The sequence below is a fragment of the Nicotiana tabacum genome, chromosome 20 (assembly GCF_000715075.1).
Source record: "Nicotiana tabacum cultivar K326 chromosome 20, ASM71507v2, whole genome shotgun sequence".
Lineage (NCBI taxonomy): Eukaryota > Viridiplantae > Streptophyta > Magnoliopsida > Solanales > Solanaceae > Nicotiana > Nicotiana tabacum.
In genome coordinates, this window is record NC_134099.1 from 43,691,588 (window position 1) to 43,703,957 (window position 12,370).

Here is a 12,370-nt window from a genome sequence, read left to right on the forward strand (position 1 = left end):
AAAATTGCTTACAATCAATCTTCACTACAAAAAAACGGGTATATTGCGGAGGTTAAAATTGCAGTTTGTGGAGGTTAGTAACCTCCGCTAATTGCTGTCACGGCGGTTAAGCAGTCCCTCGCAGTAAGCATCGCCACTATTAATTTGCGGCAGATAAATGCGGGGGTTTCCTAAACCGCCGTGACAGCAAATAGCGGAGGTTACTAACCTCCGCAAACTGCAATTTTAACCTCCGAAATTTAATGCGCGAAAGTAGATTTGTATTTTTAAATTTTAATTTTTTTTTTTGAGCGTGGGGGTTGTAAACCCCCGCAATTTCTTATGTGTACACCATAGGAGCTGCTCAATTTCTCTTTGGGGGTTTTAATTATCCCCATCTACTTTTAAATATATATATCATACCCTTTCCCTAATATCAATTAAAATATTTATGCTTAAACCAAAACATTAAAATAAAGAAATATCAACATTTCATTAACCGTGAAAAATACCATGACAGAGTAGTATCATATGTCATCAAGCTAAATTAGAACATAGTTACCCGTCTATATTAGTCAGCTATTACATTATCCTAATACATCCACTTCAATTAAAATGAATCTCAATGGTTGTCACTGGGATTATTATCGCATCTTCTTGCATCTGTCGGTGAAACGGGTCCACTAGCTGCATTACTTGGGTGCAGCAAAAAGTTAAAAAAAATACAAGTATTAAGAGGATTTTCAGAAAACAAGTCATAACTGGTTGGCAAGAATTTTTTTGAGCTCTTAAAATACTCATTATAACATTGATAATAGAAAGAGTAAATAGTTTTCTTGGTTTCTTACTGAAAAGATTGAAAAAATACAAAGAATTTGAAACCCCAAATGCCTATGAAGGTGAAAGCTTGGAAAGGGGAATGTGAAATTAGAGATTATGGAATGAACATATTGCAAACTGGGACTATACAACTAGTGTCTGGATTAGTGAGCTACTTGGTTTCTGGTATATTCCTATTTTCCATTCATCCTAGTTTCCTGCACCTACGACTATTCAACTAGCAAATTCTCTACTTTACAACTGTCCATTGCAGATGAAAACAATGTGTGTGTGCATGTGAATGTGTTCGGATAAAACACGAGACAAAATAAAATTGCACAATACACCAAAAATAAAAGAACTTAGCATTTACCGTTGTAGGAATAGAAGCAAAGATCCTAGCAAATTGTTCTGGTATTGACCCTTCCTTCATTATCATGTATGCTTTGAGAGTATTCATCAATTGATTGTACTTCTCTTGGCATCCAGAAGAAGAACATCCAACATTATTACTCACAATTCTAATATTACCAGGACGAAGATTTGTCTCTCTGAAAGTATTGCTTGGAGTAGCTCCTAATCCCAAATATCTCACCCTTCCAGGATGCTCTTTGTCTAGCACCTTACCAACAGCATCATTTGGAGAAATTTCAGACTCATCCACTGTACTTTCACTCAATGCTAGCTCAATTTTGTCCTAAACACAATATATATATGTACAGTGGATGAGTCTATTAACTAGAATTAAGAATTGCATGTAAACATTAAGAATTGCATGTAAACATTAATCCAAACCAATGCAAATAACATGTACTAAACCGACTGGAGGAAAAATGTAATAGATGTGGAGTGCCAAAAACTCATGGATGGTGTGACTAACTCAAGTAAATAGATTCAAGACAACTTATCCAATAACAAGTTTTAAGTCACGTTAATCTTTCAAGGTAAAAAAAAAAAAGGCAAACACAAAAGAACAGCAATGTCTTAAGAGCCAAAAAGACTGAGGTAAACCAAAATTGACTTATCTACACTAGATGGGACTTGAGACAATGGTTAATCATGGTTGCATTCTTGAGAAAAATCGTGAGGATGCATTCCAGGTTGGATCAACAAAACTCATTATGAGATTGAATAAATAGAAGGGAAAAAAATGTGACTACATATAAACCATGCATGACCAGTTTTTAAGAAGTTAAACAATGTTATCCGAAACAAAAAGAAAAAGGAGGGGGCAATGTATCCCTCAGCCTCATATGACTTAAGGAATTGACAAAAGCAGATTTTGAGGGAGCTAATATTTCTGCAAGGTGATCAAGCCAAGCCAAAACAAGGATATGAGGTTGAGGGAGCTCCAACTGATGCAGTTGGAGACAAGTGAAAGAATTTAAAAATGCGCTAATTCTCACTACTAGAATTCGGCCAAAAAGCGACCAAATATTGGCGACCAAATTTGGTCTGTTAAGAAAAGCGACCAAAGATGGTCGCCAAACTACCGAAAATAATAAAAAAAATATTTGAAATAATTTAGCGACCATAGTTGGTCGCTATTTGGACGCAAATTTAGTCAAACTGTTGACTGGACTGGTCAGACTTACTTGGTCAAAGATACACTGAGTTTAGCGACCAATGTTGGTCGCAAAAGTGGGACCCACACAAATTTTTTTAATAATTTTATTATTATTTTATAAAACTTATAAAATATAAATATATATAATTTAAAACTTGCGACCAAAGTTGGTCGCTAACTGAAGGATAAGAAGATAGCGACCAACTTTGGTCGCTAAAGTGGGACCCAGTTATAATATTTTAATAAATATATATTTATGTAAAAAATTTATAAAATATAAATAAATATAATTCAAAATTTAGCGACCAAAGTTGGTCGCCAATGTGGGACCCAGTTCTAACGTTTAATAATTTTTATTATTAATTTAAATATTATATAAAATATAAATAAATCTGATTAAATTTTAGTGACCAAATTTGGTCTCTAATTTAAATTCATGTACATTTAGTGACCAACTTTGGTCGCTAAATTAAATTCATTTAAAGTTAGCGACCAAAGTTGGTCTCTATATGGTCAAATTTAAAAATCACTTTTGTGTTTACTATGTAAATAATATAAATGTAAGTCGTTAATAATTTTGTAATACAAGGGATGAATAGTACTACGAAGCCGGCGTGTGTGTCTATATATACAATATATGTACTTACGCTATAATATGCACTAAGTATAAGTGTATGAGGTAATACCGTATCGAATATAGCTTATATATATATAATATATGTACTTACGCTATACTATACACTAAGTATAAGTGTATGAGGTAATACCGTATCGAATACAGCTTATATATATAATATATATACTTACGCTATACTATGCACTAACTATAAGTGTATTAGGTAATACCGTATCGAATACAACTTATATATATATAATATATATACTTACGCTATACTATATATATATATATATATATATATATATACTTACGCTATACTATGCACTAAGTATAAGTGTATGAGGTAATACCGTATCGAATACAGCTTATATATATATAATATATATGTACTTACATATATATATATATATATATATATATATATATAATATATATAATATATGTACTTACGCTATACTATGCACTAACTATAAGTGTATTAGGTAATACCGTATCGAATACAGCTTATATATATATATATATATATATATATATATATATATATATATATATATATAATATGTACTTACGCTATAATATGCACTAAGTATAAGTGTATGAGGTAATACCGTATCGAATACAGCTTATATATATAATATATGTACTTACGCTATACTATGCACTAAGTATAAGTGTATGAGGTAATACCGTATCGAATATAGCTTATATATATATAATATATGTACTCACGCTATACTATGCACTAAGTATAAGTGTATGAGGTAATACCGTATCGAATACAGCTTATATATATAATATATGTACTTACGCTATACTATGCACTAAGTATAAGTGTATGAGGTAATACCGTATCGAATATAGCTTATATATATATATATAATATATGTACTCACGCTATACTATGCACTAAGTATAAGTGTATGAGGTAATACCGTATCGAATACAACTTATATATATATATATATATAATATATGTACTTATATATATATAATATATGTACTTACGCTATACTATGCACTAACTATAAGTGTATTAGGTAATACCGTATCGAATACAGCTTATATATATACAATATATATACTTACGCTATACTATGCACTAAGTATAAGTGTATTAGGTAATACCGTATCGAATATAGCTTATATATATATATATATATAATATATGTACTTACGCTATACTATGCACTAAGTATAAGTGTATGAGGTAATACCGTATCGAATATAGCTTATATATATACAATATATGTACTTACGCTATACTATGCACTAAGTATAAGTGTATGAGGTAATACCGTATCGAATACAGCTTATATATATATATATATATATATATATATATAATATATATACTTACGCTATACTATGCACTAAGTATAAGTGTATGAGGTAATACCGTATCGAATACAGCTTATATATATGATACAATATATATACTTACGCTATATTATGCACTAAGTATAAGTGTACTAGGTAATACCGTATCGAATACAGCTTATATATATATAATATATGTACTTACGCTATACTATGCACTAAGTATAAGTGTATGAGGTAATACCGTATCGAATATAGCTTATATATATATAATATATGTACTTACGCTATACTATGCACTAAGTATAAGTGTATGAGGTAATACCGTATCGAATATAGCTTATATATATATAATATATATACATACGCTATATTATGCACTAACTATAAGTGTATTAGGTAATAGCGTATCGAATACAACTTATATATATATATATATATATATATATATATATATATATATATATATATATATATATATATATATATATTGAAATAGCGACCAACTTTGGTCGCTATTTTGGTCAAACGGTCAGAATATAGCGACCAAAGTTGGTCGCTATTTCTAAAAATTCAAAACTGTTTTACCCACCAAAATAGCGACCAACGTTGGTCGCTATTTTAATTACATAACTCTCAAAACCGGGATCCCCTCCCATTCTTTCTAAAAAATTCCCAAAATCCCTCTTTTCTCTCTCACACTCAAACCCCACCCCCTTCCAACTCCCACCACTAGGCCCCACCCATGCCAACAACGACCACCGCTCAGCTGTCGCCGTCGCCGTCGCTTCTGCCGATGTTGCGTCTCTCCTTCTCCACCTCCTAAAAATTCAAGGTTAGAATTACAAACCTAGGGTTTCAATTAGTGTTTCAATTGTTTATTGTTTCAACCTAGAATTAATGTTTCAATTGATTATTTAACATTGTATTTTATAGAAACCTAGGGTTTAGATTGTATTTATCATTATTTAACATTTTATAGAAATCTAGGGTTTAGGGTATGGGTTGAATATTTAGGCTAGGCTTTATTGAGTATTTCTCCTTCAATATTTTAGTAAGCAATAGATACTAATTTAACGTCAAAGATTTGATTCATAGGTAGATATATATTAGGGTATAAATTGAACTTTTAGTTTAATCTTGATTAGTTTATAGGTAGATATTTAATATAGACACATGATAGTATATTTGGATTTTCTCTTAAAGTTCAAGACAATGTTAATGTTTAAGGCCTTTAGCGAATCGTTGCGTGGCTCTTGTTTGAGTACAACGAGTCGCCCACTTTTAGGATATAAATTGAACTTTTAGTTTAAGTTTAAACTCGTAGCATACGAATATAACTTATAGTTTTTAGGTTTTGTTCTTGTGAATTGAACTTGTAGGATATAAATTGAACCTTTTAGGATACGAGTTGAATTTTTAGGATATGAATTGAACCTTTTAGGTATGAGTTGAACCTTTAGGATATAAATTGAACTTAAACTCGTAGGATATGAATATAACTTTTAGGATATAAATTGAAGCTTTTATGTATGAGTTGAACCGTTAGGATATGACTTGAACTTTTGTGGATATAAATTGAACCTTTTAGGATATGAGTTGAATTTTTAGGATATGAATTGAACATTTTAGGTATGAGTTGAAGCTTTTAGGATATAAATTGAACTTTTAGTTTAAGTTTAAACTCGTAGGATATGAATATAACTTTTAGGATATAAATTGAAGCTTTTATGTATGAGTTGAACCTTTAGGATATGACTTGAACTTTTGTGGATATGAGTTGAAGCTTTTATGTATGAGTTGAACCTTTAGGATATAAATTGAACCTTTTAGGTATGAGTTGAACCTTTAGGATATGAATTGAAATTTTGGTTTATGTTTTGGAATTTTAGATTGCGGGAGGATTTTGTAGAAGAGGTTGATGACGTTATTAGACATGCAATGGAACTTCCACCAAGAATAACTAAGATAAAGTACCTGGCAGAATGTGCCTTTAATTGTTATTCTCATTAGCGACAATGATGATGAGAAAGCAATGGCATGTGTTTCAAATAGTGATTGTGTAGGTAGGAATTTAGTATTTCCTAAGTAGATAAAAGAAGAGCTTATAGAGGAATTTTGTACTTCATTTTCCATAAGGAAAAGAAGTTTGATTGAGAGTGACAAGGTTGATGAAGACGGATGGTTTTCCATTGGTCGTCGCAGTTCCCATAAAATGGGGATCATAAGACTCTATGATGACAGAGATTATAGGAAGTTTTGTACTCAACTTTCTTTCGAGTCTGATCCGTACAAGCTTAATGTGATATTGGATGATATTTCTTCAGATTTAGACAATAATTTGACCGACAAAAGTATGAAAATGCTCTTAAAAAGAATTAAACGTAAAACATTTTTCTTGGTCGAGAATTAAAATATTTTACCTTTAATTCTTTTTAAGAGCATTTCCATACTTTTGTCGGTCAAATCATTATCTGAATCCGAACCAATATCACATTAAGCTTGTACGGATCAGACTTGAAAGAAAGTTGAGCACAAAACTTCCTATAATCTTTGTCATCATAAAGTCTTATGATCCACATTTTATGGGAACTGCAACGACCAACGGAAAACCATCCGTCTTCATCAACCTTGTCACTCTCAATCAAACTTCTTTTCCTCATGGAAAATGAAGTACAGAATTCCTCTATAACCTCTTTTATCTACTTAGGAAATGTTAAATCCTACCTACACCATCACTTTTTTGAAACACATGTCGTTGCCTTCTTATTATCATTGTAGCTAATGAGATAAACAATTGATCAAAGACACACTCCGTCATGTACCGTATCCAAGTTATTCTCTGTATCAAAGTTCATCTCGAGTAATAGTACCACGAGGATAATCACCAAAGCCACCAGACAAATTTATGATGCCAATGAAGCAAGATGAGTTATTCAATGAAACTCGTATTGTAAAGAAGAAGAAAGAGACTGATTCAGAAAGGAGGGTCGAGCCTCGACTAAAGAAGAAAGAGACTGATTCAGAAAGGAGGGTCGAGCCTCGACTACATACATGTAAGTTTTTTACTTTTCATTAAATATTTTGATTTGCTTTTATATAAATTTTGAAATACTAATTCAATATAATTTTTCATATAGGTTCGATTCGCTTCACATCTGACGTGGGGGAATTCATACGCAGTCAACCACCTAATGAACCGAGCGAGGCAATCCAACTTGCAGACGAGGATGATGAAAGAACACTCCTTCAGTACTTTATATACTATTGTGTTAGTTCTATTGTGTTAGAACTAATTTACATTGTGTTAGTTCTATTGTGTTAGAACTAATTTACATACCAATTTACTATTGTGTTAGTTCTCTTTAGTTCGAATGGGCTTGTAATAAGCGTTAACTTAGTTTTGTTAGCTTAATGTGTTAGTTCTATTGAACTTTTATTCTTTGGCATAAAATGCCTATTTAGGAAATTGGTATGGCTCGCAGGTGGTGTAGCTGCAAAAACAGGCAGTTTCTGCCAAAATAATACACAGAAAAGCGACCAAAGTTGGTCTCTATTTGGTCGCTTTTCATGTTGAAAAAAATAATTTTCTCGAGAATAGCGACCAACTTTGGTCGCTATTTACCCAGGTTTCTACAAAAAGCGACCAAACTTGATAGCTATTTCATTAAAAAAATAAAATTTCCGGTGATATAGCGACCAAAGTTGGTCGCTAATATTTAAAAAATAAATTAAATCCATGTATTTAGGGACCAAAGTTGGTCGCTAGTTTAATAAAATAAATAAATAATTGAATACAAAAGCGACCAAAATTGGTCTCTAGTTTCCAGATTTTAAAATATAATATTTGGTTTAGAGACCAAAGTTAGTCGCTTTTTAGTGATTAATAATAAATAAATAAATAAATAATATATTTTTTATTTAGAGACCAACTTTGGTCGCCAAATTTATATTATTAAATTAATAAAGCGACCAAAGTTGATCTCTATAGTCAATATCCGGAAAAATGGGTCCATTTAGCTTAGAGACCAAAGTTGGTCGCTAATTAGCGACCAACTTTGGTCCCTAAATAAAAGGGACCATCAATATAGCTACCAGGCACTTTTGGTCGCATTTTGGTCGCTATTTAGCCAAAAAGCGACCAAAGTTGGTCGCTTTTTGCGGTCTCTTTTTCCCAAAATTCTATTAGTGTCTTAGAATTCTCAAAGTAGTAACTTACACATATTTCTTTTGCCTCCTCATTTACATATGATCCATCTTTTTCATATGTGTAGCAAGATAAAGTTGTGCTCATCTAGGTTTACTCCCTGTCTCAGCCATCTATGTATGAAAACAAAAATAAGGCCACATACGCCTGCAAGAAGGCCTTGTGCTTCACCAATTGGATCCAAGCAATCAAACTCCACCACAACACGTTCTCCCTGAGGTAAACTTAATGCTTCTCTAGTCTTCAATTTGAGCCTTTTGGTATCTCCATGTGAATCTTTAATAAATAAAAATAAAAGCAAAAAAGTGAAGGTAAGAAGAGAGTACTTAAATATTTTTGCAATCAGTAGTGATGATTCTGCAAAGCACTTAAATATTTTTTCTTGGCTTTATCCTTACATTTACATATAGGAAAACTCAAAATCAAGAGAAGAAGAGAGTACTGATTCACTTTCAAGTAGAGCTCAAGCCCATTTGGAATCAGAATCTCCTATCAGTAGAAAGCATCATCCTCGTAACAAAATCAACTTCAGATAACACAACAACAGTAGCGGTAGTTTCATCAAGAGATGTCAAGTGATAATAATCCAAGAACTGAAAATTTACAATCTATTGAACACATTACACGCTAAGAAACCTCTGTCATGAATTAGCAACATAAAATGGCATTCTAGAGCTCACTAGTTTAGCAAGAATATTTGGAACTAGAAAGCTACTGAACTTTCTCAGTACTGGATTGAACAGTAATGATGAAAGATTTAGAGGGAATTTAATTTACAGGTGATGTTTCAGGGTCTTAATAAACAGGTTGCCTAGATTGTCTACCAACAAGTGCAAATAGATCCACTCTCACCCCATGGGAAAATGAACTCTTTTACTTAATGGAAGTAGAAATCACCAGAAATATCAGACAAAATTCAACAAATATGCCAAGAGCCACAATTAGACTCTAAAGTCCTATACATCAACGAAAGGATAATGATTACCTATTCCATCGACAGTCCAATGATGTGAAGACTCACGTTTAACACGCTTATTAGATGTTGCTTGTGCTGGTGTGGGATTAATTGGAGGTTGAAATGAAGGAGTTATCTGTTCCGTGGCCTGAAATGAAGGAGTTGGCAGTGTTGTGGCCTGAAATGAAGTGGTTTGCTGTCTTGTGCGTTGAAATGAAGGAGTTGGTAGTGATGCCGCCTGAAAAGGAGTCGGCTGAATGCAAGGAGTTGTCTGTCGTGTGCGCTGAAATGAAGCAAATGCAAAATCTAAAAATTGATTTAAACCAAATAAATATTTTGTGGTGTTCCTTGGCTTTCTCATCCAAGATTTATCCATAGAAAAGTATTAACTTTCAAGTGCAGCTGATGAACCTTTCAAAATATAAAGAGAAAATATCAGTTCTCTATTATTAGAATAGAGAATATTAACTATGAAGCAATAAATACATACAACAAAAGTCATCTATAATCATAAACACTACCAAACTTGAAATCCCATATTTGATTGTGGATTATTAATACTATAATATAATTTCTATACCAAAATGGTGATATTAGTTATCCTATATAGGAGGTAAGATAGTTAATCTCAATCGAGATCCCAGGATTATAATTACATGAGATATTCCAGAATTGAATACAACCCCAAGTATTACACCAAAAAATAGACAAAAACTAACCACATTCCATGTAATTAAGTTGCAGAAGCAGATTAATATTTTTCAATCGCAATACATGCACTTTTAGATTTCATTACATCTTGGTAACATTCATCTCAATGATGAAATAAATCTAGTCATACTCAATGTACTCAATGTTTATAATCAACCGAGAAAATGAACTCCAGTTGTTAATGAAGAAGAAGAAGCGAAGAACTACCTGCTTTAGTGGACAAAATTCAAAAATGAGCAAAAGAATCTCTTAAACCAGGTATGTATTATACGATTAACTAAAAAATGCATCATCCAAAATCAAAAGCAGCAAAACTAATTATTAAAAAGCAGAAAAAGTACGATTCTAAATATGCAAATAGCTAGAAGTAAAAACAAAAATAGAACTCTTTTTAAACTTAAGAATATAAAACTTATCAACGGAGAGAAAGAGAACCAATTTTGTCTTGGAGAGGGGGTGGGGGAATGTGATATTAAAAAACCAAACTAATTCGTCATCAAAAACCTTTGCCTTTGCACGTTTTGATTTTATTGAAACTAGGATTTTAATCTCAATCGCCAAAAAAAAAGAACAAAAATTGCACCTGTTTGAACTCGCAATAGAGAACACGATAGAGATGAGAACAAAAAATTGCACTTGTTTACACCTCTTTGTTCAGCATAGAGAAGTTAAAGTGCCCAGGTTTTCTTATCCCCAAATTCAAAATAACTTTTGGATTTGAAGCTTTTAAGGTTCTAAATGGACTTGGTCTCACTGAGATGGATTAATGAAGAAGCGGTGAAAAAGAAGAAGAAGTGGTCTCACAGAGTATTTTGTTGTTGTTGAGGCGGAAGTTTCTAGGGCGAAAAAGTTTGGGGAAAAATTGGAGGGAGTGTGAAATAAATTACCCGCTATTATTTTAGGGTTGCGGAGGTTTTAGACCCCCGTAAATTGTATAATTTTTGTGGGGTTAATATATTGCCGCAAAATTATGCAAATTGCGGAGGTTACTTATACCCTCCGCAAATAATCCTCCGCAATTTACCCCTTTTTTTGTAGTGCTTGTTCCACTTCCTTGAAGTAAGTGGGAGGCCTAAATACCTTATAGGAAAAGCCCCTAAAGTAAACTAATCGTAAAATCTTAACCGACTAATTCTTCAAAGGTATTATTGTGCACTTTGAACTCCCTTTAGGTCTTGGAGCTCTTTTTTGCTTTGTTATAAATTTTAACGGATTCAAGAAAACCTTAGGAGTCTCCACCTTAACATGGGACAAATACTATACAATTAACCCGAATTCAATTTGAAGTTTCAAAAATTAACCAATTCAACTTTGTGGTAATGTAATAACATTTACTTTTTTATTTTAATGAATATTACATCAACGTCAATTGGTATTATACATAATGCATTCTCATTCTAAATTCTATACACTTTTCTTTTTTTTTGTTGATAAAACGTACTAGAAAAGAAAAGAAAAGAGAGTAAAAGAAAGGGTAATTCGAAAGCTAGAGGTTCTTTGGGTTAAATTATATCGGCTTACACGGTCCTTTCGGTTAACATATAAATAAAAGCTCCCCAAAAATCCTAGGGGAGCACCACAGTGAAAAAGGAACCAAGGGTAAAGGGATACAACCACCGTAGATGACGGAACCCTAGACCGAATCAACAAGCTGCCGGAGTCACTACTCGTTCGAATTATCTCCTTTTTGCCGACGAAGGATGCTGTCATAGAACTATTTGTTTGAACATGTGAATTACTTTCATTTTATTGTTTCCTCTTACACTATTCTTTACTTGTTTCGTGGGGATTACTGCACTAGGTACTGTCCATGCTGCAACTCGATGGAGTGCAACTTCCAGAACTGAAATGCGAATGTCTAACACTAAAGTGTCATATAACCAAGTTTAATTTGTATGGAGTTGCTAGTCTTTTGCAGGCTTCGCCTTACGTGGAGACACTCAACATAGACACGGGATCTTATGTAACTTCCTGCCTCTTTTTCTCTTCTTCATACATTCATTTATCTTTTGATGTTTTAACTGTCCCTCGATCTCTATATTGAAACCCCGTAGAGTAGAATGCAAACATGTCTTTAGTCATAAATAAGAATCTTTTGTTACTATAAAATTTCATAATGATCTACTCAAGACTTTTTATTTTTTCCATGATAAAGTGTCGCTCTGAAAGGGCCTCCAGATCTTTGGTTTAGTGGTA

The 12,370-nt window shown here is 32.5% G+C and overlaps 1 protein-coding gene across 3 annotated transcripts; it reads right to left on the reverse strand.

Annotated features, from left to right (window-relative positions):
* Positions 1 to 447: 447 nt before the first annotated feature.
* Positions 448 to 11,100, reverse strand: LOC107808593 (uncharacterized). 3 transcript variants are annotated; one of them, XM_075240938.1, is made up of 5 exons: positions 10,758 to 11,094; positions 9,494 to 9,746; positions 8,521 to 8,784; positions 1,172 to 1,495; positions 448 to 666 (listed from the first exon to the last, which is right to left on the reverse strand). In XM_075240938.1, exons 3-5 carry the CDS (start codon positions 8,593 to 8,595, stop codon positions 586 to 588), a joined length of 480 nt encoding a protein of 159 aa, XP_075097039.1. In that variant the 5' UTR covers positions 8,596 to 8,784; positions 9,494 to 9,746; positions 10,758 to 11,094; the 3' UTR covers positions 448 to 585. The 3 variants fall into 3 exon arrangements, with proteins under 3 accessions (XP_075097039.1, XP_075097040.1, XP_075097041.1); XM_075240939.1 differs by having other exon boundaries at positions 448 to 674; positions 10,758 to 11,092; XM_075240940.1 differs by lacking the exon at positions 9,494 to 9,746 and having other exon boundaries at positions 448 to 674; positions 10,758 to 11,100.
* Positions 11,101 to 12,370: the final 1,270 nt, after the last annotated feature.